Below are 25,976 nucleotides of genomic sequence, written 5' to 3'. Positions count from 1 at the left end.
GGGCACAAAAATCCACTCCACAGTTTACCTGTAACTGCCGTAGGCAAAAAGTAGGAACTAATGAAATCTAGCTAGTCAGCGCATGGTGTCTGTAACACTCTCACAAGTAGAGGCGATTGCCATGAATACAACAATGGGTAACTGTGGTCAAGCACACAGGGTCAAGAACCAGGACGCCTGGGTGATTATGGCCAAAAAAAACCCAAAATGCTGCAAATAATCATGTTTTTTAAGGAATTTGCTCCATCCCAGTTCATGTTTCTTTTGTAGCCACTTTCCGCGAGCATTTGGTCAGTCAGATTTCTAGGCACAGAGGGACACAGGCGACCACTGACTGTCAATGGCATTTAGACTACTAAGTGCCTAAATCCTAAATTTGAACATTAGATTTAGGATCCTAAATCAGGTAGGCATTGCAACGCTGAGCGCAGCAACACCTAAATCCTTTAAAAAATCTGGGCCTAGATGCTTTTGAAAATCCCACTAACTTTTGAAAATCCCACTAACTTTTAAATACGTTTAAAAATCTAGCCTGTTTCAAAAATGACGTAAGCACTTTAGAAGCCTAAGTCTCGTTGGAAGTCAGTGGAATTTAGGCTCGTAAATGCATCAGACTCTTCTGTAGATGGGACCCAGGCTCCTAAGTAATTTAGGTGCTTGATGCCTTCAACTTCCTTCGAAGTCAGAGTGAACCTCAAAAAAATGGAGAGATTCATTTTGGATGAGTACCCAGGAGTTCAGATGCTTATTTGAAACATTTGCGTTAGCTCTTGGATTAGCAAAACTGGGCTGGACATCTTGGCTTCTATTATGGGATGTTGTCACATCTGGTGGGACCCAGAAGCAACATCGTAGCTCAGTGGTTTGAGCGTTGGCCTGCTAAACCCAGGGTTGGGAGTTCAATCCTTGAGGGGGCCACTTAGGGATCTGGGGCAAAAGTTGGTCCTGCTAGTGAAGGCAGGGGGCTGGACTCGATGACCTTTCAAGGTCCCTTCCAGTTCTAGGAGATGGGTCTATCTCCAATTAATCTAATCTATTCAGTCCCGGTTCATAGCAAACGCTGTTCCCATGGACAAAACACTGGGCACTACAGGGCCAGATCCTCAGCTTGTGTAAATCAGCATGGCTCCCTTGACATTAATAGAGCTACACCCATTTACACCAGCTCAGGATCTGGGCCTGGTTGCGAGAAGATCAGGAATCTGGGCTCTGTGATCTTCAGCAAGTCACTGAGCCCACTCCAACTCCCAGTGATGTCTATAGGAGACTTGGCTACTAAGCACCTCTGGAAATCAGGTCGATGGTGTAGGTACCTAAGTATGTCTCTCAGTGCCTAATCTGAGGAGCCCCAGTTTGAAGATGGGCAAAATTTTCTAAAGTGCCTAAATGATTCAGGAGCCTACACCCAATTGAAAGTCAATGGGATTTAGGCTCCTAAATCACCAGGCACATCTGAAATTTTTGCTTGATGAACTTAATCTCTGCGTGCCTCCGATTTCCTGTGGGTGATAACAGCAAGCACTTATCTCACTGGGGCGGGAGGTTTGCAAAGCTCGCTTCATCCATTTGCAAGGCAGCCAGGGCTATGATGATGGGTGCCCAAGAGATGCCTAGAGTCAAATAATCAACAATAATTAATGAGTCAGAATCGGGTCACTTGATTTTCCCCACTCAGCTTTACGGCACATGCCAAGCTGAGCCACTACCTCCTTAACGGTACACTGCCTCCAGCCCAGGTGCAGGAAGGGGAATTACATTGCCTTTGGTGGACCCTACCTCAAAGAATCCCAAGCTGGAAAGCCTGAGGATCCCGGGTATTCTGACATCCGAGTCCCCACGGTGCCTGGCGTCGAGATCGGCACCACAACGTGGCTATGCCAGTTTACACCAGATTAAAATAGATCCCGTACTTTTTAAAGGGCCAACACGCCACATCTAGTCTTAGCATTTAGAGCTGAGAATGCCTCCGGCTCCTCTAGCCACCTATCCATGATTCTGCCTGGCTGGCTGGCAGGGTTAACATTACCTTGCCGGTTGCCATTTGAACCTCAGTCGCTGCAGAGTTTTGGCCTAAGCGACACAGGAGAACTATAGAAAGTCAGTGGGACTTGGGACCCTAAATCACATGGGTGCTTTTGAAAATCCCACCTTGGTTACCTCAACATCGGCCTTCAGCTCCATCTTGCTTTTTCCCTGTTGGCTGACCAAATATCTTCTGTGGTTTTTCCCAGCATCTCTATGTCATTAGGTCAACCTCCAGACTATGTTCTCCCAGCCTTCTCTGAGGACTGCCCCTGTACCCCCCACCCAGCCCCTGGCCTCTTTCCCCCCACCCTGCTTCTTAGAAAGTGGTTTCAGCTCCCCTCCCTGCTGTTTTCTTGCTTTCCCTTCTTGCTGTATTTCATCCGGGGTCTCGGAACCACAACCACAGTGAGATGGCTTCTCAAACAGCTCGAGAGCTGCAGGCTTGTCGGGGGGGTGAAAGGTCACCCACTAGCAAGTGGTTCCGTTTAGTTCCAGATTCCAGCCTGACAGGTGTGTGCCTCTTGATTAATTCCCAGCTCCCCTAAATGTTCCCATCGTCATGTGCTCCTGCCTTGCCCTCGCCACGGCAAAGAAAGAAAGCAAAAAAGTGATATTTGAATGCACTGGGCTTTATCCAGCCAGCTTCCTGGAATGGCACCTATTTAATGCATTGGACTAATGGAATCATTTCAGATTCTCCCCTACAGAGCTCCTTCCATTCAGGCTACATTTAAATAAAGAGATGGTCCAAACTGGGATTTTAAACCCCCTAAGGTCATCCCTGTGACGGCTTCTCCACTCTGAGCCATCTGCCTCTCCCACCAGCCCCCATCTGTGATGACAAAGGAGAGGGCTTCCACACCGATATCTTGTTAGCCACCAATGGCGCCCAGACACTGGTGCGGCTTTATCTAGTCTCCCCATCCACAGGCTGTGCAAGCATCCCACTGAGGCTTAAACCAAGATCCTTAGCATCCGTGGGCAGCAGTTTTATCAAGGCGGCATCCTGTCCACTTGGGCTGGTAGGAGCTCTTCTGAGATAGGACTCTGCAGTGGCTTGTAAGCTCCTTAAGGCAGGGACCGTGTCTTCTCCAAAAAGGTTGGGAGGAATTCAGTGATGTTTAAGGCAGGATGGTACTTTGATGGTGAGGCCTTTCTTCTGGCCTCTGGTCCTTGAGTTTGAAGAGCGATTGTCTTGGTTGCCAGTTAGCGATGGGCAAAAACCAGCCCGGAAGGAATATCAGTCCTCGTGTGGTGTCTCTCGTGATCAAGAAGTGGACTGCAATGTAACAAATGTGGTGGGGATTCTTTATTGAGGCTGCAGGATACAGACAGACTCCTTGGTGTTGTCCGGCTCCCAGCCTGACCCAACCTGTGCTGCCTGGTAGGTGCCTGGTGTTTGCCTGGACCTTCCTAAGCCCTGGCCCAGACTAAACGGTCACAGAATGGATTGCTGACTACGCTATGCCTTCCCCCACCCCCATCAAACATCCCCCCAACTCGAACCTTCTCCCATTTCTACAAGGAGACTGGGACCCAACTTTTTTTCAAATGCTGAAACGTTCCGAGAGGTTCTTTGAGTGATGGGTCTGGATCCATAATGCTGGCTCTGAGTCCCCATGACTGTGGAGAAAGTTAGACAAGAAAACCAGATCCAGACTCCAGATGCAGGCCCATGGCTCCAATCCTGCGAATGGATCGTGGATGCAGGTGGATACCAATGCCAGTGCAGGGCCCCATTGACTTCAGCGGAGCCAGTTGCAGGATCCGATGCTAACGCTGCAAATAAACCAGAACCACAAATCTGAACACTCTAGATTAAAAAAAGAACTGGATAAGTTAATGGAGGATAGGTCCAACAGATGGCTATTAACCAAGATGGCCAGGGAGGCTACCCCATGCTCAGGACAGCCCAAAACCTCTGACTACCAGAAGCTGGGACTGGAAGACAGGTGGTCTCACTCCATAATTACCCTGTTCTGTACACAACCCTGAAGCTCTGGCACGGACCACTGTCGAAGACAGGATACTGGGCTAGATGGCCCATTGATCTGACGCCCTGGCAGCTTTTATGTTCTTAACACTCCCAACATTTGGGGATGTGCAGATCTGGATCTGGACTCCATGGGAGCTTGGGCTCATCTCTAAGGAGTTTTCCCTCTACAGGTCAGGCCGCCCGGGGGGGGCAAGTGGGGCAATTTGCCCCAGGCCCCGGACCCCGCAGGGGCCCCACAAGAGTTTTCGGTGGCAGGTCCTTCAGTGCTGCGGCACACACACGGAGCGAGTGAAGGACCCGCTGCCCCGAAGACCCAGAGCTTCTTCCGCTCTGTGTCTTTGGCGGCAATTTGGCAGCGGGGGCTTCACTCACTCCGGGACCCTCTGCCGAAGTGCCCCGAAGACCCAGAGCAGAAGGATCCCTGCCACCAAAGACCCAAGGCCCCCTGAATCATCTGGGTGGCCCTGCTACGGGTTTCCAGAAATGCTGGAAATCTCATGAAAAAGTCGTTTCTCAGAGGACTTCCAGCCAAGCTGTAGAGACTCACAAGGTTTGCAGAGCTAGATAAGCATCAGAGAGCATCCCACACCAATTTATCCGCTAGAGAGAAGCAAGATCCCTTTCGGGGTTTAAATAGTTGGGCTCAAGATGAGTTAGAGGAAATATGGTTTAGTGGTTGTAGTATAGAACTGAGAGCCATGAGAGCTGTCTCCTCTGCCACTGATTTCCCTGCATGACCTTGTGCAAGTCACTAAAAAAAATCCTCAGTGCCTCAGTTTCCCCACCTGTAAAATGGGGATAATAGCACTGATTCATCTCACAAGAGCGTTGCAAGGCTGAAATCATGACTGTCTGTAAAACATTTTGAGTTCCTCAGATGAAAGGTAATAGACAAGGACATGTCTTGACCCCTGCATGTTTCATGACCTCACCAATGGGGACACATCCAGCAATCCTGAGCACTAAGGAAGCACCCGATGCACTCAGTTCTTTCTGGTTTGTGCGAGTTCTTTTAAAAAAAAAAAAACTTATTAAAATCTTGCCCCGGTTGCATTCCTTGCTTATTCAAATGCTGTCAGTTTCACTGTGGATCCGATATTATCTCCCATCATCTTCCAGCTTCAGTGTTTGGGTTATACGGAGAGAGAGGGAAAAAAAACTGCAAGCAAAATAAAAAGCTGCTATCTGACAGAATCTCTCCTGGGGATCTCAGTTATATAAAAAAAAAATAGGAATAATTTTTCTCTGAGCTGGTGTTTGTTAAATGTGCAGGAGCCATAGGCAAATTTTTGCTAATTTTGTGCATGCTTTTATCATACTGGTGATTCACTGGCAGCTTTATCCTCCGATAAGTGGATTAGTTGTTGAGCTAAACAAAAAGGTGTTTGACAACCAGGAAGCTCTAAAGAACATATTTGTTTTCCAAATAATGGAGCTGTGTTTGCTGCTGAGTGCAGTGTGGGATGATGTTGTGAATTTCATTAGCCAAAAGGAAAGTCCTCGCAGCTTTTTCCCTTGTATAAGGCAGGAGTTCGACAGGAACCTCTCCTGTCTGCGGCAAAGGGTTGGGGTTTTTGAGTCTCCCTGCTCTGGCTCTGGTCTCGCCCTAGATCTGGTTTAGCCCAGAGGCGATGGTGATTAGGAAGTGGCTAATCAGCTGTGTCTGTGTCAGACATCGGCCTAGCAGGTGAGATCGTGCCGCCTTCTGGTGGCTCAGCCCAGCAAGGATAAGCTCTTCACTCAGCAGCTACTGGAGTTACTCATTTAGCTCAAGAGGTAGCGGCTCATGCTGCAGGACCAGGGTGCTAGCGAGACTGAGAGGTGAGGTATCTCTGCACGTGTTGCCAGGCTTTGCTGCAGGGATCATTTCCTGGCTTTGAAGGAGGTGATATAGTTCAGAAAGAGCCTCTTAATTTAAATAGGGGGGGGGGTGACCCTAAAGTGCAGCCTGTGGTTGCCCCCTCCTTGTGCAGGCCAGTAATATCAATGGCAGGCCTGATGGCCAGTTGTGCCCATCCACACGCAATTTCTATTCGCCCAGCAAGGCCAATTCAGATGCAAGCAAGTACTATGGCCAAGCCTGTTTATTTCTGCATGGCATGTTACATGCAGCCCTTGGGCTCCTGGGGAGCTGGGACGCAAGCCCTCAGCGTACAAGTATTTGGCTCCCCTGACCAAGGGGGTATGTCGACGAACTGGCTAAGTGGGAGTAGGCTGAGGCTAAAATGTAGCACTCGTCTCTGTCTAAAGCACTTATATGGCCCCATTACTGTGCTATCTGAGCCCTTCACAATCCTTAATGTATTTCTCCTCCCCCTGGGGAAGTAGAACAGTCCAGATATCCCTGTTTTACCAAAGAGAAACACAGAGAGACTTGTCCAACCTAGGAAGTCTTGAACCCAGGTTTTCTGTGGCCTAGGCCAGTGCTCTAATCGCGAGACCATATTGCCTCTCTTGAGTGGGAACCCGAACGTGATCTCTGTCAGTTCACATGGGAAACTCAGTGACTCGAAGATGATGCCTTCATTGGAGCCGGCGGGATGGGGGCTTCCTGGGCATGGAGACCTTTGTATCTTTCTGCAATGACCCCTCTGCCTCTAGAACGCAGCACTGATGGGACACACGGAGGGCAGTCAGGTCCAGCCATCTGCAGTCGAAATGATAGGTTTCTCGGTGATGGTGGTTGGGCATACAGGGGAAAAAATGAAAGGATCACACCCACCGTTTCCACTTGCCAAAAGGCGGAGGTGAAATTCCTCCCACGGACAAGCTGAAATCTCCTTGTTCAGCCTGGTGGAGCTTGGAATTCCCGTGTCTGGGAGGGAAGGATGCTGTTTGTCCTATGCCCTGTGGAGGCTGCAGGGCTGAGGGGTGCCGTGGTAACTGGTTTGAAAAGAGAAGGGGCTCCCCCAAATTCAGTCTGACTCCGAGAAACAATGGGCGATGTGGTTTCTCAGGCAAGGTGGATGATACTCAGAATAATGGAAGCCAGAGAAAAACACCTTCCTTGTTGGCTTAAACTCTGTACCCCAATGGTCCCCTGCTAAACCAAGCATCTGCTCTCCCTTGATGCCAGCTCACAGACAGACACTTTCCTACACGCTTTTAAAAGATGGACCGCTTCAGTAGTAGGAAAGATGTAATCTCAGTGCTTGGAGAAGATACCTCCCATCTCTGCCTGGCAATTGGAAGAGAGCAGGAGCATCTTTCAAATTTGCAGAGGGCCCTAATGCTGAACAGGAGATCCAGGCAGTGAGTTAACTACCCTTTGGGTCCATTTGCAGGTGGGCCCACCGGGGAGCCGCCTTCACTTGCATTGAAGGAAGGGGTGGCTGGACGTGGGACACTGGACAGAGAGGGCCAGGGTTCTGAGGTGGCACTGAGCATTCAGGTGCTTAGCTGGCTGGTCCTGGCTAATCATCATCTGCAGGGTCAGGAAGGAATTTCCCTCCAGGTCAGATTGGCAGTGACCTTGAGGTGTTTTCGTCTTCCTCTGCAGCGGGTGGGTGCGGGTCACTTGCCAGGATTGCGGGGGCCTCGGGCACTGGTGCATCTCGGTCTCTCCTATTCTCTGGTATCGTTTCAGTTGTTGGGTTTAGTGTACGGGTGCCGGGTGGGGTTGGTGGCCTGTGATATACGGGAGGCCAGACCTGACAATCTGCTGGTCCCTTCTGGCCTTGGACTTTATGACTCTGTGACACTGAAAACAACACCATAACACACACACACACACACACACGCAACCCTGTGGCAAAGGACAGCGTAAAGATGGGGTACATTCAGTGCAGGAGAGAAAGAGGCAGCAAAGAGCATTCTTCAGACGAAGGCGATCGTGCCCTCAGCTCCAGCCTGGATGAGCTTGGGGGAGGGAAGAAGGAGGGGTAGGGGGAATAAGCAGCCGAAGAGCGAAAGGTCCCCAGCTGGCTGTTAGCAGCATCTGCACTCGGAGTGCAGACTCCAGCTGAGAGCTATTTCACTATTTATTTACATGTAATTATTGCTATGAGGTGCAGATATTAACACTGTCAAGAGCAATTTGCCCTGACATTTTTCACTTGCTCTGTTCCCTGACGTTTTCAGAGTTGTTGGTTTCTCTCGCTCCCTCTCTCTCCCCCCACCCCTGTCCCTTTTTTTCCCTCTCGCTGCAGCAGCCAGTAACACGGCGCTTCAGCTTTGGCAGTGCGCAAGCCGGCCTTTCTAATCCAGCGCCCTTCGCAACTCATTAAACTTTGGAATTAAATTTTGTCCAGGAGAGGCACGGGGGTGGGGGAGTCCCCCCCCTTCTCGCGTGCTCCTGCACCCCGCCACCCGTCCACAGCAGTTCAAGCATTTCCACTCTAAACAAACCAAATTTACCGGTGGCCGCGTTTTCAATTGGAATGCAATCTCAGGCATTAACCTTTGCTTTTGACGCTGCATTTAAAACACAGAGAAAGGTGCCCAACCGTTTATTAGGTAGCGATTTAAAGTGCGGGCGGAGAGGGGTAGGAAAGAGACAGAAAAACGACTGCAGTTGGAGAACGAATATTTTCACCAGGTCCCATGGCAGCATGGAAATAAGAAAATCCTGGGGTGTGTGGGTTATAATCTGTAGCTATTTTACACCTCCATAGGCCCTATTTCCTTCCCCTTCTCCCTGCCCAATCCATCTGATTTCAATAACTTGCAACCAGTGGCACTTTAAATTAAGACTCCCAACCGGCGCTCAAACTCTGATTTAATGAGACAGTTATTGTATATCATCTAATAACTATCAATTGTGCACTAAAATTTACTCACTTAGCAGTGATGTGACAGATACAGGCTTCTTCATCCTCAGCCAATGTGGTGCTTGTCATCGACTGCTATTTATTTTATATACAGAAAGTCGCATCCCTCCCTGGCATGACTCCACTACTGCCAGGCACTGAGCTGACCCACAAGCTCTTTGTGAGGGTTTGTAAGCTGGATGGAAAGGAAGCATTTTATGCGGATCCCAGCGTTGAAGCATCTGCGTTGGAAGAGATCTGCTTCATACTTATTTAGTCTACATCCGAAGCATTTGATCAGTGTCTATTATACAGCTATATAATTGGGCCCAAATTCTGGCTGCAACCATTTTTTACCTCAGGCACCCTAGGCCTGATTTTCAGCAGCTGGGCGCACTCACAGCTCCCCGTGTCTCAGGGCTGGGAATCTACACATGGAGCTTCTCCAAATCAGAGGCCACTTTTGAAAATTTGTGCCCATCTTAACACTTGGCCTTGAGGGTTTCTTCTGCCTTACCGGCTCACCCGCACTGAACTTGGTGGTCCTCAAGGAAGGCAGGATCAGGCCCTGAGTGTAGCATCCATTTGATAACCCGTCTCCGACTGCTTTGCCCTTGCAGAGGGGTGGACATAGGAACCTGATGGGTTTTTCCTGGTTCTGTTTCCTCTGGGTTTGAGCTCTGAGGATAGGGGAGGAGGGTTTTCACTGGAACAGGCAAATCCCCCAAATCTCAGGGATGCATGACAGGCCAAGGCGATCCCTCCCAGAGTGGAAATTCCAGATATACATTCCCAACTGATTCTACTTAGGGTGACCAGATGTCCCGATTTTATAGGGACAGTCCCGATATTTGGGGCTTTGTCTTATATAGGCGCCTATTACCCCCCACCCCAACCTGATTTTTCACACTTGCTGTCTGGTCACCCTATTCTTACTTGGCCATTCAGTTTGGGAACCGTAACGGGCTATCAGCCTGCTGGTTCCTGCGCTGCTGGTCCCCCTGCAGACACCAAGAGAGAGCAATGCAAAGATTCTAATGAGATTTCCACGGGTGCCCCCTTCTTTCCTGGGTTCTCTTGGAGATGTGCTGCCTGGGCCTTCCTTTGATGGAAGGAGGGAGATCAGTGAAGGGCTCTGTCAATATTAACATAGGTAGGGACCCCTCTGGGTTTGATAAAGGGGTGATGCATGGAAAGTACCCACCTGCTAGGTCCACCTCTCTGCACATGCAGATCTAAACTTTTTCAATGGAAAATGAGGTTTTCAATGAAATGCAATTTTTCACTGAAATTGTCTGCTTTCTGTGGAACATTTTGACTTTCTTGTTCAAAAACTAAATTTTTTGCAGTGAAAAATTCCATTTTCTACCCCTGCTCTATTAATAAACATTGAGCAGATGTTTTAGGTCAGTAGGTTGTTTATAACCAGGACTGATTAACCGTATAATACCTTCTGCTGATGAGCTTAGATAGTAAACTCTTTTTGTTCTGGGTTTGAAAAAGGTAACTCTTTTCGATTACAAGAAAAAAAAATGAAAAAAGTTTCATTTCATTTCAAGTTTTTCAGGACTTTTCCAATTTTTTTATTGAGTGAAACAATTTTTTTTTCATTTAGTTTCAAACCAAAAGTTTTTGTTTTGTTTCAAATTGAAAATTTAATTTTCTTTCAGCATCTGGAAACCAAAAATGTTTCCCTTTTTGATTTTCATTTTTTTTCTGCCTTTCTCTCCTCTTTTCCCTTTTCTAGAAAACCCTACCAATTAATTGGACAATCATTTCATTAAAAAAGGTGAACCTTTCAAAGGAAACTAAAATATATCACCAAAAAATCATTTATTTTAAAGTCCGGTTTTCATCTAGAAGAAAATGTTGACCAGCTCTGTCTGTAACATCTATTCCTCACATATTAACCCCTTATACACCACTTATAAATGGAGCCTTAATATAAAACTGGTTCTTAGTAACATGTGAGTTTTCATAGATTGCATGTCTAAGTGTGATAAGAGGAAGTAAATGGGAGCCAGAAATTTGGACATGTCTATTCCTGGCTGCTGCTTCTTCATGTCCATCCACGTTCTGTTCTTCAGTTTGTCCATCTATCTATAAAGAACTCTTAGATCTTTGGATGAGAGCTCTATATAAGAGTAGATGTATTATTATTATTATTATTATTATTATTTTATTATTATATTATTATATGGCAGCACTGTTGTGAGGCTCACCTCATTACTCATTTAATGCTCATTCAGTGTGAATGGCAGGATGATCCAGTGGTTAGAGCACTAACCTAGGATTTGGGCTCAAATCCCTGCTGCTCCGCCACAAATTTCCTGTGTGACCTTGGGCAGGTCACTTAGCTTCTCTGTGCCTCTTCTGTAAAATGGGCCTGTTAGTCCTTCCCTACTTCCCAGGGTGCCATGAGGATAAATTTAAATTTCATTAACGTTTGTGACTTGCTCAGATACCACAGGGATGGGGGCCACCAAAAAGGGCTGCAGAATTGTAACCTGTTCTTGTTGTAATGCTGGCTCAGCTGTGAGATTTGGGTTGAGTGTTCTGGGTGGGTTAGGCGCTCAATCCCTTAAATGCTGCAGCGCCCCGTGGATTGGTGAGGGTAAAACTCTTTTGTGGCAGTAAAGCTATATCAGAGACTAAAACCAGCCCACCGTTTACAGCCGGAAGAGTTCATCTTTAGCTCAAGTGGTAGGAGGCAGTTGTCCTTCGTGCTGCAGCTCTGAGTTCTGTCCAGGCTGACAGCAGGGGTGTCTGTGTGTATGGGCTGCAGTTGGTTACTCAAGGGCATTTCTTGGACTGGAAGGAAGTGAGTGGGGTTTTCAGTGTCTATGGGATTCTGATCCCATTGAATTCCCATGGGATTTACTCATCTGACTCCTGAAGAGTTTTTTGAAAATCTCTGCCATAATTCGGAAAGATTTCAAGTTGGTTTGAATGTGTCAGACTAGAAGAGGTAGGTGGCTTTTCTCATCATGTAATGGCAGAGTGAGGGTGAATATGGTTGGCTGAAGGCTTTATGACTAGTGTCCAGAACACATCCTAGAGGCTCAGAAACCAGGATGCAAATAAAATGAATTCCAAGGGTCTTTTTAAAAAAAATCTCATGATTTTTACCACCAATCTCATGATTTTTGGGGGGGAGGGGGAGCTGACATGGTTGTAGAATACTTGGGATAGGCCATACAATGTGTTTCAAAGGTGAGTAAGAGGACCCTGATGAGTCTCCATACAAGAGTCTTGAAGAATATTTGAGAATGACGCATAACCAGGACTTGTGCACAGGGGGCTGCTGAGAAATCGGGGTGACCCGTAGGCTAGTGCAGACAGCCATTGTCATGATTTCCCCTCGGATTCCCGTAGCACGTGGCCAGTGCCTCTCGCCATGGGTGTGTCCTCAGCCATTTCCTTCCCCACTATCAAGTCTCCCTCCAGGGGATCCAGAGCAGGGTGGGGTGGTCAGTAGAGGCCACAGAGCCCGGGGTAGCCTCCATGGGCAGACCCAGAGGGTGCAGTCTGGCTCTGAGTAATATGTCAGAATCTGGCTCACCCGTCCATGGGCCATGAACTACAGCGCAGCATGGATCCGTTCACCAACCTCGACCTCACGAGGCCCAGCACCAGCAGTCGCGGTGAGGGGGACCAGGGATCAGGTGGGCGAGAGAGGGAAGCAGAGAGAGAACGAGTGATCAGCATTGATGTTGTCAATGTTGCTGGGACTTAACGTATTGTGAGATATGGCAGCTTGTTTGCACGGGTGTTAATCAGCCTTTCCTGTCCCCTCCTTGTCACTGCCCAGTCCCTGCCACAGCCAATCTGTGTCCTAATCTCCATCAATTAATGAGGAACACTCTCTCCCCTCTCCCCCGCCAACACATGCACCCACCCCGAAGCATTGGAGGCCCCAAGAAGAAACAACCGCCCCCCTTACTTTCCACTAACTCAGCGCGGCCAATTAGGCATCTGACACCCGCACTGGCTGACAAATTGTTTCTGTCATCTGCTTTCTGTCTTTCATTAAATGGGAGGCGGAGGGGGGGAATCGGAAGGGAGGGGGGGATTGGAAGATGTGATCTCCCATGCTTAGCGAGGCCAGATACATTAATTACAAAACGGCCATTTGCGGCATGAAAATGCATTAATTAAATTTATGCAATCATTATCTTTAAATAGTCTTATCTTTAAAATAATCAGCCCTTCCTGAGTCTTCCCTCTCCTCCACTAAGTCGCTTCTAATCCCCTTCCCTCCATTTATCTCTGGATCAGCAGAAGCGTGTGTGCTTTCAAACTTCCGCACGCGCGAGGAGCCTTAAACTTCGCCGGAGTAACGCAGGGTGTGACAGATCAGTCAGATCACTTCGCAGTACAGTTAGGATGGAAGGGAGCAGGCCCAAGCTTATGCAGGGACATGAAACTCAGACACAGGTTAGTGGTTTGTTACAGGAGTGGGTGGGTGAGATTCTGTGGCCTGAGTTGTGCAGGAGGTCAGACTAGATGATCATAATGGTCCCTTCTGACCTTAAGTCTATGAATCTCTGACTCTATGGTGGATTCGCCATCACTTGAGGTCTTTACGTCAAGATGCCTTTCAACAAGACATGCTGTAGCTCTGACAGACGTTCCGGGCTTGATGCTGAGTTTATTGCATGAGGGTCCTGGGTTTGTGCCATCCAGGTCAGATTAGGGTCTGGTCTACACACACATTTTGTAACAAAACAAGTGTTGGGGGGGGTGTTTTTGTTTTTTTTTAGTGAAAGAGCTATACTAGTCCTCCAGCGTAGACACAGTTCTATCAGGATAAAGGTGTCTTGTAGCTAATTCCCCCTCCCATATGGGGATAGCTATCACAGCATGAGCACCTTTATACGGGCCTATCTGCATATACGCCAGGGGCGTTGTACTGCTTTAACTTCAGCGCTCTTGTTAGCTGGGCTGCGGTATCGACTGGAACTTCTACATGCTGCAGTAATAGCAATAGTAACAAAAAAGGGCTCAAGGAAATGACTAGAAATTGTAATGAAAATGAGCGGGGGGTTATTTGCTTAGTTTTGGTTTGATTTGAACAATTCCTTGCATTGTTTACAACCCAACACTTTTAGGCTGTGCCTTCACTAACAAAAAAATCCCCTCTGGGAGTTCTGGTATCAATGAGCCTTCAGTGTTTTCAAACTAGGGTTCCCACCAGCACTATTATTGATTTAACGGTAGCACCAATGGGAATGTTGTTGTAAAATTCTCCAAGATAGACTAGATTTAAGTGCATGAAGGTGAAACTACCTAGGTCATTAAACTGATGAGGTGATGTTCATTGTCCAAATGGAGTGAAACACATAAAGTAAGCAAACAACCTAAAAGGCAAATGAAATGCTTCACATTATTCCATTTTTAACCATCTGAGATGTTAGTAAGAGAGGGAGGGAATTTTAAAAATATATACGGTGCTTCACTCATTTGAAATTCTCTCAAAGGTACACTTTATAATCCACACACAAAAATCGATGGTCTCTGCCTATCCCTCTGCAAAGATTTAATAACAGCCATGGTTGTGAGATCTCATATTTCTGTGATCTCAAGATTTAAAATAAGGCAGTATACTCTGGAAAACTCTCAGTATTATTGCTTAAAATACTAATATCCTATGGAATATCATCAGAAATAACCCAAACTGAACCACCATTGACACAAATGAGAAAAGGACCCTGTGATGTCTTACCCTGGCTTTTTAAATTGTGCCTGTTCTTTTACTTGCTAATTCACAAAATTCAGAGGCGTTTGCAAGTTAGTGAGGTTTTACTGTGTGTGGATTATATTCTCTGCTGGTGTCACCTGGCTCAGTCCCATTAAAGCACGTTTACACCAACAGAGAATCTGGCACTGTGATTTTGATAAACTGATGGTGTCTTTTTCATAGTACGGAACCAAAGCCCCAATTCAGCCAACCATGTTAGCACATGCTCGTGTCCATCCCTATTCTGCAAGAAAGCATTTAAGCACGTGTGTAAGCCCATTGACGTCAGTTAAGCATGTGCCTAAAAGTTAAGCACGTGCTTAGTGCTTTCCTGAAGAGAGATGAACTGCTGAATGGGTCTGAAGTCTTATAACCAAAGACTTACGTAAAGACTCCAGGATTTTTTCCATTGACAGTATTGTTATTCTTTGGTGATATTTTTAGCACTAATTAGGGAAATATGACGAATTCAGATAAAAAGCCAACTGAGCCGCAGCTTCTCCTAAAACATGAACTGAACTCGGTTTGCATTTCATTTTGTAAAACTTTGCTCAACTTTTTTTGTTTTTAATTATTTCTTCCCCTTTTCATTTTGTGCTTCCTTTTCCCAGAAGGGAGTGAAAATGCCAAAATATCAAAGGAAGGTGCTTCCCATGGTATTCTCACCTCCATCTGAGGCAAGAAGCGCTAGTAAGCTTTAAAAAAAAAAAAAAAAAAAAAAAAGCCTGTTCTCATGAGATTTCCAGCCCAACTACACTCAAGAGGTTTGGATGGTTCAGAGAAACAGTGGATGCTTATCTCAGCTGAAGCCCTGAAACCTTTTTGAGTTTTTGGACTTTGTAGGGTTGTCTGGGAGTCAATGGGGATTTTAGTATATTGTAGTCATTCATTCCTATCTGCAATAGAAATCTTAGAGACAGGCCAATGCAGTGGCGTTTTGATCCAGATCTGTATTAGATTTAGTCTGCGATTTGGAATTTAAGATCCAGTCAGATATAGAGTTTGGGTCAGGATTCCACTGTGTCAAAATCTTGCCAGATTTCTGATATCTTGAAGAGTGGAAATCATCTGTTCTCACTAGATTTCTGCCATCTTGGGCTGAAATCCCATGAGGTTTCAGTTGCATCAGAACTGTAACTGGAAAACAGTTCTTCCCCCATTTCCAGCCTGGAACCAAAAACATAAGGGTGGATTGAAGATCCAAAGCTGAATCCAAGCCCTCCTAATATTTAAAGCATCATTTGATCTTAAGCTCTTCAGATCTGAGACTGTCTGTATTTTTTGCCTGGTACAATGCTGAGCGCATTAAATAATAAATAAATGCACAGGAGCTCAATTTCAAGGTTCTTTTCTCCAGCCCATTCTAGTAACTATTCACCCAGTCAGAGAGAAGGAAAAAACTCCACTTTCTAACTGGAACTGGATGGGGAGAAGGACTATGAGATAAAAAGAAAACTAGACATACAAGACTAAGATCTCAATTAAGATCATCATTCTCCTATGTACCTACAGTAGTATCCTTATCCCAGTGAAAGTCTAGGGTCAGATCCGCAGGTGGTGCAAAGTGACACAGCCCCATTGTTTTGAATATTCTGAGAACGTTTGAGCTCTGAGCATGTTTTTTAATTTAGAGGTGGACAAGGAGCGTAGATCACCAGAGGGACTTTGAAAATCTCTCCCTGAAATCTTTGTTTCTGCCTCATGCAGCAGAGCGGACCATAGAAACCAATTGTGGGGCTGCGAAAAGCCACTTCCACTGAATTCATGGCTTGTCCTGCAGGAGTGGAGGGAAGACACTTGACTTTAAAACTCATCCCTGCTGCAGGTTCCCAAGAACCTAAAATTCTCTCAAGTTGCTTCAAGTTTGATAGGGGGAATGAGCTGAAAAGGAGCCGGCCTACCTTTAAAATGCAAAAAGCCCCAAGCAAGCTGGGAAGCAAGAGAGCAAATGAACAGGCAGCCAAGCAGGATGAGATGCTGCTAATTTTCCCTTTCTTATATTCTTTTGCCAGCCCGAGTTATTAAATGTTTGGTTTGAGTCTAGCTAGCATGGCAGTGGCTGAACTTATCAGGGTTATTTCATCTCCCCATGACCTCTCCGTATTTACGATGGGGACCCTGGAGGCATTGGCTTGACTTAACTAGTGTATCTTACAGTGCAGTTAAGCTGGGCCTTAACTGATTACAGCCCCTGATTGATCAGAGGGGGGAGAGGGGCGTTCTAGAGCAGATACGCAGGGCTATCAGTGCACCAGGCAGCTTTGCCTGAGGCTGGGATATGCCACTCGGGGGACTCTTTGTAGTGCATCTTCCTTTCACATTTATAGATGCCTCCCTCCACACTCCTAAAAAAAGAGAGAGAGAAGCAGAGATGGGAGGTGTGCGGAGGACTCAAAGGATCTCAGGAAATCTTGTTTGGAAGCAGCAAGTCAGCACCCACACTCTATTAGCAGTGTCCGCGGGGGGTTGTGATAGTGAGTGAGCACATATCAGTTTAGCTGAGAATTGAAAAAAAAAATAGAGAGAGAGAGGGAAAAATGGCAAGGAAGGGAGAAGAGAGGAGACACTTCTGTGAATTTTGGTTTGGTTTTGTTAATCTCTGGTATGGAGCTGATGATAAGAGAGAGTTCTCAGGGGTTGAATGACAGAAGAAAGTTTATGAAACAGGTTTAATTTGCCGGGACTTAGCTATCCTGTTTGAGCTCCACGTCCAGCCATTATTCACATCAGGCCGATGCACTGCAACAGATTTAGTGGGCAACCTTTTTTGTTTCTTGGTATTGTAAATCTCTTGCCAACCCCTTACTATCCAGACCCTTCTCCCACCAGCGTTCCAGAGATCAGCCCAGGATGGACAAACAGGTGCAGAAAATAAGAACAAGGTGATCCCCAAACCTTTGCACATCTCTAAAGCCAAACCCAAACTAAACCCTGTTGAAGATTCTGAAATATTTGGGGGTTCTTGCTTTTCCTCGTCGTTCCTCTCAGCTTTTGCATCCCCGGTGACCCTGTGAGTGCTGAAATGCCATGAGCAAGACTGTTCTCCAGACAGCTGTCTCCCAGTCAGAACCTGGAAACAATTACATTTATAATTAATCATTTTGTGGATAAAGTGCCTAACCTGTTTGCCTAACTCAGGGGATCTCAGACTTTTTCATAGTTGCACCACATGGAGGTGTCCCATCATGGACAACTCCCCTCCCACTCCACCCATGTGGTATTTTACATGGAAATTGTTTTGGGGGGGAAGTAACATCAGGGGAGTGTTTAATGTCTGTTTAGCTTCTTTTAATGCAATCTAGCAGCTGGAAAGGAGGAGGCGGAACCAGCCCCATGTGATCAGCCAGCTCTCTGGCAAGCCACAGTTTGAGAACCGAACCACTCACCTTACTTATTTGTTATTCCTCTGTTTAAAATGTTTTAGCCATCCAATCAAGGAGCACAAAAAGTCACCATGTGACTTAGGTAACCAACCACACAACGCAAATAACTAACTTCACAAACAACTCATACCCTGAAAAAGCTATTCGGTGACCCCGTTACAGACAGGGAACGTGTCTGAAGGAAATCAGGAGTAGTTCATTGAGCAATTCACGAACCAAAAGGGGAAATAAATTCATAACAGATACCGGGCCAGATCTGCAGCTGGTGTAAATCAATGTAGCTCCACTGAAGTTGATGGGGCAGATCCTCTGTTGGTATAAGCTAGCACATCTCCAGGATCTGTCTCATAATTTGGTGATGAACAGTTTAACAAGATCTATGCTCAGAGCTTCAGATGAATAGAGCCCTGAAAACGTGCAGATATGCACTTATATCTGCGGACTGTGCTTGCGGATTGCGGAGCAGATGCGGATACAAATTTTGTATCCGCACAGGGCTCTGCAAATAGAGGGAAAAATTCTGCTCCTATTCCATAGGGGAAATTCCATCCCAATCCTAAATTTATCAGTCTGTTCAGATCTATGCATGTGATCAAGAACCTCTGCTATCTATCAGTGAATCCCATTTTTATCCTGAGATACGACTGAGCTAGATTCTCCTCTCACTTACACCCATGTAAATGTAACTCTGCTCCAGTCAGTGGGGTTACATTGATGTAAAACCAGCGGGAGAGGAGAGTCAGGCCTGTTATCTTTGTTCTGTCTTTTGAGAATGCTTCCTGGGCAGGGGTGTACACACATTAATTGACCCATTGGTGTGGGGCACTATTTGTACGCATTTCACTAATCTTGGGGCCAAGATTTTCAGAAGTGACTAGTGACTGTGGATGGCTTAACCTGAAACACCTTAAAGAAAGGAGTTTTGATTTTCAGAAGGAGGGTGATTTCAGGTATCTCAAGTTGGGTGCCAAAATCTCTAGTCACTTTTGAATCTCTTGGCCTGGGTTTCTTCCGTCTCCACAGGAAGTGTGTCCATGTCTGATTAGTTACCATAAATCCATATGCACATAACTGGGATCCCCCTTTACCTTACGCAACCTGTTCTAACATAATGTGGCTCTCTGTTGTTGAGTCTGCTACTACTTCTGATACAATGGATTTGGTCCTTTTGCTCAAGGGATAGAGACTCATGCTTCTAGATCCAGAGGTTTTGGGTTCAAGCCCCACATGTAACAATGCCCTGGGAAATTACTCTTAAGATGCAAGAGAAGATTCCCCATAGACCTTCTTACTTTCTTAGGGACTTGCTCTGAAAGAAGATCTCCATTCTCTTTTCCAAACTGTTCAGGCTCAAGTAATAGCTAAGACCCACCTTTGAATAGTTTAGCAACTTTTCTCTGGACCGTCTCCATAATTTGTACATCTCTACAGAAGCAGGGTGCCCAAACCAAGAGCAGTTCTCCAGGTGGAACCTCATGATAGCCTTGAACAATCAGGTAATAACTTCCCATTGCCTTGTTTCTTCTAATACTCCTGTGCTGCTGCCTAGAACCTTACTGGCTTTCTTTGCTGCAAGGGATCATCGTATTCTCAACTCCACATCATTCCCAATGGGAATCCATAAGTCCCTTCCATTGTCAGTACGTGCCAATTCTTCATCCATCAGTGAATAGGTCATCTTAGGATTTTTAGATCCAAAAATAAAACCACTCATGTCCATTTCATCAACTGTTCCCTAAACCACTCCCCTTATATATTTAAAGAATCCTGAAGATGTTTTCAGTCACTGACGGTGTTAATGGTATTTCTAATTTTATTGCTAGCTGGCAAATTACACCACTCCACATGCACAGGTCCACAGTAAGCCACTTAGGAGAACGCTGAAAAAGGAGACAGCATAGTCTAGTATCCTAGCACTGAAGCAGGAGTCGGGAATCTTGTGTTCTGGCCCTGGCTCTGTCAGTGACTCACACCATGACCTTGAGCATGACCTCTCTGTGCACGTTTTTGCATCAGAATGATACTTGCCCTTCTGTGGAAAGCACTTTGAAATCTGCAAATGGAAAACGCTATAAAAGCAAAGGTTTGTTATCTGAAGGCAACTGAGATTCCCCCTCTAGAGACATCACTGCAATCCAGTGCCATTTGCAATAACCAGCTTTGGCTTCTGTCCATTCAGTAGATATTTATCCAATCTAGATATCTGAGTTTCAGAAACATGTTAACTAGTATAGGAATCAAACACTGGTGCAGTGCTTCATCCCAAGTTATAATAAACTCTGGATAGATAATATTTTAACCATTCCCTTATCAGGTGCCTTACTGGCCTCTTGTTGATCAAGAACTATCCAATTTTTGTCAGACTACATTGGTTCCCGTTCTCTTCAGTCCTAAACATCATGCTCTAATGCTCAGATCCCATGCTGATGGTTTCATGATAAATATCTAGCTAGATAGAGTCCATTCCACCAAGCTATCTTTTATAACGTAATAGATTCCAGGCGTGAAATCTTGCCTCACTGAGGTTAGAGCTGAAACTTTCATTGACTTTATTGGGGCCAGGATTTCACCCCAGTCATTTAAAATCTCATTTAAAAGCTTGATTGCATTTTATATAACATAAATCTCCAGAAATAAAACTCACTCTTTTAAGATAATGTATGTGGACCCATTCTGATTCCCACTGATTCCACTGGGCAATGGACTGACTCTATTTGCTGAAGTTAGACCAAATGGCCTATGATCACTTTGATCAGATCTTTCTCAAGTTGTGGCGAATATGAGCCCTGATCCAGTCCTCTGCTACCATGCCTGACTGCAAGGATATATTCAATTTGTACACCTGATGGGTTACCATACTCTTCACAGAGTTCCTTCAGTATGCCGGGATACCACTCATCTGAGCCTGGGGATTTTTAGAAGTTCAAAATTGAGTGCTTGGTTTTGTAAGTAAAGTGTTAATGATTACAAGATAATCATCGTATTTGTCTACCCATGGGCACATTTGGTTATAGTCAACTTCCTCCAACGTGAAGACCTTTGGGTCTCCATATTTATTTAGTTATTTATCTCCTCCCAAATCTTTCACCAGTCCTACAGTAACCTTTCCCTTAAGCTACTGTTTAATGTGGGTTTGAAATAAACCTATTCTACCTGTAAGAATGACCACACTGGGTCAGACCAATGGTCCATCTAGCCCAGTATTCTGGCTTCCAAAAGTGGCAAAGCCTTCCTTTATTCACAATTTAGCCAAGCTATGCATATTGAGGCCAACATTTTCTTAAGTAGCCATGGATTTTGGATGCCTTAAAATGTCTGAAGATGGACACCCAACAACTGAGGCACTCAGAATCACTTGAGAAACTATTAGCCTTAAGCTCTGTTCTCCTTCTCTCCAGAACCAATCCTTCCAGCCTCCTGATCATTTTTTGCTGCTCTTCTCTGAACTCCTTACAATTTGTTCATATCTTTCTGGTAATGAGGTGTCCAGAGGTAAATGTAACGTCATTGTCCTGCTACATGATGTGATGCCTCTATAAATGCCCCTAAAATTATATCAACCTTCCCTGCTCCCCTTCCCCTGGGTATCAAAAAAATGACCCCGTCTATGCTCACAACCAATAAGGATTTACTTCATCAGCTCTTGAAGGAATGATCATATGGTGCAATTGTCTGCCACTGGTTCTTCAAACCCGGCACCACGGGTATCTTTTCTCTCTAGTCCTGGTATCTTGCTCATTTAGTCTTGGTGTCACACCAGTTTAGCCTTCACATTATATCCGTCTAGCAATCTGCTTATCAGAAACCTCACACTTAGATAATCATGAAGTAAGTCAGCTGAGGAAGTACAAGATTCATGGATGGGGTATGATCAGCCACCTTGTGACTAATGAGGAGACATCCTTCTCCCGGCAGCGAGTACGCTCCTACTTACATACTGACCTGCTGCTGGTTGGTGTCACCATTTGAATGTGCACAAGTTGGTTCCAGATGTCTCTGTGCCTGGGAGAGGTATTGTAGCAGCAGTGAGTTGGCAATCCAAGCCCTCAATCGTTTTTCTGCCCCCTGAGTGCCACATTCTGGTGTTTGTTCTTCTGGGAGTAATGTTACAAACCATGGCACCACGCTTCAGGGAGAGCAGGGGCCTCAGAGCTGCCCACTGGAGTCCCACCTTTGTGATAACAACAGCAATAACGTGCACTGATACCGCAAATTTCACCCCTGGATCTATTATTATCCTCCCTTGTAAAAGGCCAAGAGAAGTTAAGTGGCTTGCCCAAGCATCACATAGTGAACCAATGAGAGAGTTGGGAATAGAAGCCGAGTCTCCTGGCTTCCAAGCCTGTGTGTTAACCATTAGGTCACACTACCTCTCCCACATAGCTTAGGTAAGGGCATACAGGGAGTCAGTGGCAGACCTGGAAACGGAATCCAGAACTGCTGGCACCCAGCCACCTGTTTTGACCCTCCCTGCACACCGTGGATATAATTTTCACAATGGTGAGATTTTTGAAGGGGGCTGGATAATTTTCTGACCATCATTAACGTTTGTAGCGAGGCAACATAAGACTATGATGCGGCAATCGAACCTCATGCTTCAGGGTATAAGCTGATTATCTTCTGGGGTCAGGAAGGAATTGATGTTAACCTCTTTCTCCCCCACTGTTCAGGTGCATTATGGGAGGAATTTCTTGCCTTGTTCTGCAATATCAAAAGTGGGCGGTCACGCTCTCTGGAGCAGCTCACGCTGTGAGTGCCTACTTCAGAGCAGACTATCAAAAACCAGGGCAGACACCCCAAACTGGTGGCATGTTCATAATTAGCCAGAAACAAATGTGAACTCCTGGAGCGCTATACTGGTCTTATAACAGAGTCACAGGCAGTCCCCTTAGATTCTCCAGCCTATCTTGCCACCCAGACAAACTGGATTTTGTGATAAAAGGTCACTCCATCCAAAAATCACACCACATCAGGTTGCTGCCAGCCCCAAGAGACCAGTCATTTCCCCCAGATCAATTAGTACGTCAGATCTTACGCTAGCAGCCAATTCTAGAGTAAACTAGCTAAAGGTTTATTAGCTAAGAAAAGGAAATGAGAGTTATTGAGAGGTTAAAGCAGGTAAAATAAATGCCTAGGTGAGTCTCAGTTTGAAACTCCAAGTGGTGGCAGTGATGCGATAAACTGCCCGTCTTCCAAAAGTCTTTTCAGGGTACCCAGATTGCCTCTGGGGAGCTCCGCCTTGCATCTGGTACACTTCCCTGTAAGAGTCCAAACAGTCCAGAGAGGAAGGATCTTTCCTTGAGTCCATGCATCTAGCGTCTTCTCACAGAAAACAAGCTGACAGGGTCACTACCCACATGGGCTTTTCCTTTGATGGCATAGAGTGAGGAATGCGTTTCGAGTGTTTGACCTCCAACCATCACCCACGGTGGCCACTCGCTTTGAAATGAGCTCTTTTCTGTTCGAGTTCTTCATTTGCATTCTACAAGGCTTCTTTCTCCTTTGATGGGTTATTTTGTTTCAGGGATCTACCCAATGTAAATATTTGCTACAGGATACAGATACATGAAAACAATGCAAGTAACATCCCATTATTTTTCCTGAAGTTTAAACACCAAATACACTCTGATACATTCAACAATCGCTTTGATCTAGGCGAATTCAGAAGTGAATTGGCCTGAGGCTTTAGCATGAGCTGGCACCTGGTCTGCCAGTGTCATATTGGCCATTGCCAGAGACAAAGTGCAGAACTAGATGGAGTGATTGCCTGCAGGATATCTGCAGCCCCTTTCATGGCTGCTTTCCCCAGACCCTGTGTAATGACACTAGCCAGCGCAAGCTGTTAGCCAGGATGAGAACTAGAGAGAACCACAGAGTCTGTCTGTATCAAGCAGCCTCAATGAGGAGTCCCCTTCATATTCATTGCGGCCAGTCTCCTCTCCAGAGTGAGGGATGGTGGATCCTGATCCTGCTTGTTTAAAAGTTTGTGGCGGTGCGCCCCAGTGCACTGCCTCCCGAAGGAAAGGTCAGTCATCGTGCAGCTGCCAGATTTCCACGTTGTGCTTCTCTGACCCATTTTCTAGCGCCTTAGAAGCTCGGGCGGGGATTTTGTGTGTGGAGTTGCCATAAAGGCACTTTTGTGTTGGGAAGGAAGCAGACGGGGATTTGGCTCAAGGTTCACAGGGTGGGAGCACCCTAAGCTTGTACTCCCTTTCCACACCGAGTAAGGTGGGCGAGGACTGGCCCTGCCAACCTGGCCCTTCCCCAGCCTGGCAATGAGCAGCTGGAGTGAGAGGGAGAATATCAGTGAAAACAAGACACGGCCAAAAGCAGCGACTCCAGCCTCAGGGTGCTGCAGGGGTCCCTAGAGTTAACTTTAGGGAGGGGATATTTGGGGGTTGTCTTTCTTCACATTTCTACAGAGCCTGAAACTTACATAATATTCTCTCCCCTTCCCGCCCCCGCTCCCTTTGGTATATAAAAAAATATCGCCCCATCGCTGCCTCTCAAACTCCTCCCCCACGACACACAACACCCCCCACCCAAACCTCCAAATCTGGAGCCCCGATTGCAGAGATTGAGGCTCCTAATTGCACAGCACTTTCCAAAGCCGCCTTCGTTTATCATAAAGGGTGCACATTTCCCCGGCTACAGTTTCCACGGCCAGAGGCCCTGAGGGCCAGCTCAGAAATGGAGGGAATTAATTACATTTTTTAAACTCCCCTTCTTTTAAAGTACAGGAGAGAGTGATGAAACGTCCCGGGGGGGAACTGTAGAGACGATGGGGGGGGGGCAGTGGCGGGAAAGGAGGGGTCTATTATTTCATCCAGGAGGCTCCATTTTACCTTATCCTCAGTGACCCCCCAACACACTGAGATCCTCCTTTCCCCCATCACAAGCAGGCTCCTAAAAAGGTGGAAATGAGGCCAAAGCACCATGGAGTGCAAGCTCACGCCAAGCCTGTGACTGATTTGGGGCAGCAGAAAAGGAAAAGGAGATTGGGGGGGGAGGGATTGACAAGAGGGAGGAAAAGGCAACGCTGTCCATTGCCATGATTGACAGGTAACAGATTTCCCTCCAGATAAAACCTTACAGATGTGGAGTGGGTATTGATTTTTAGTTAGTGATGGTAATGCACCAAGAAGTAATAAATTATAGGGAAGGAAGGTCAAGGAAGGAAAGGGAAAAGGACTTTGCATTCTTAAGAAGGGGATTACTCCATCTGCCCTCAACTTCCCCAAGTTCAAAAGGTTGCTGGAAAATGAGTTGCACCCGTCGGCGTGAAATGCCAGATAGTGCTGGCCTGCCCCCAAGCCGGAGACCTCTTCTCCACCCCCCTCTTGTGGAGGGTGGTCAACGGTGGATGGCTGATGTCAGCTGGGGTGTAAGAATCCAGGGTCCACCTCTCGTTATTTCTGTTACAAGATGAGATAAGGACCCCCAATGTACTAGGGTTGTACAAACACATAGGACGAGACAATCCCTGCCCCAACAAGCTCACAGGCTAAATAGACAAGACAGCCCAAAAAAAAGCATTTCACAGATGGGGAACCCCGGAACGGAGAGTTTGAGAGATCTGTCCAAGCTCACACCGTGACTCTGATAGAGCTGTTGGTACCAGCCCACTACCTGAAACGCACCACCCCCCTTCTACCCTTAGATCCATGTGGGAGCATCCGTCTAGAACACACTGCTGTCTTCTTGGCCGATGTTGTTTGCCTAAGAGTACCTGGGTCTGTAGTGCATGGGGCACAGAGCTTCACAATGATGCCACAGTCTCCTCTGGGTGCTGATATGTTGGGATCCTCTTGGCTTCTAATATAACAACAGTAATTGCACTTCTGTCCCACAGCATCTTATGTCCTAGGATCTCAGAGCTCTTTACAGGCATGTATGAATTCAGGATCTCGACACCCTTGTGAGATAGTATCAATCCCATTTTGCAACGGGGAAACTGTAGAGAAGTTAAGTGGCTTTCCCAAGGTGTCACAGAGAGTCAGGGGCAGAGCTGGGAACTGAGCGCAGGAGTCTTGGCTTCAGCTGTATGAAACTTGGCTGTGGGTTTTTTGCAGGGATTTGTGCCG

The 25,976-nt window shown here is 46.3% G+C and overlaps 1 protein-coding gene across 2 annotated transcripts in view; it reads left to right on the top strand.

The window, feature by feature from the left end:
• The window catches only part of PAX7 (paired box 7), a 151,907-nt gene that overhangs the window by 112,151 nt on the left and 13,780 nt on the right, over window positions 1–25,976 (top strand). The window contains exon 8 of one of the 2 annotated variants that reach the window (XM_044996553.1): window positions 19,324–19,388. The exons of the other annotated variant lie outside the window; for it this stretch is intronic. Coding sequence (XP_044852488.1) covers window positions 19,324–19,388 — 65 coding nt within the window. The remainder of the gene's footprint in view (window positions 1–19,323; window positions 19,389–25,976) is intronic. 2 annotated transcript variants of the gene reach the window in all.

The sequence above is a fragment of the Mauremys mutica genome, chromosome 21 (genome assembly GCF_020497125.1).
Source record: "Mauremys mutica isolate MM-2020 ecotype Southern chromosome 21, ASM2049712v1, whole genome shotgun sequence".
Taxonomy (NCBI): Eukaryota; Metazoa; Chordata; order Testudines; family Geoemydidae; genus Mauremys; species Mauremys mutica.
The sequence above is the reverse complement of the archived record's forward strand: the minus strand, read 5'-3'. Positions and strand labels throughout refer to the sequence as shown.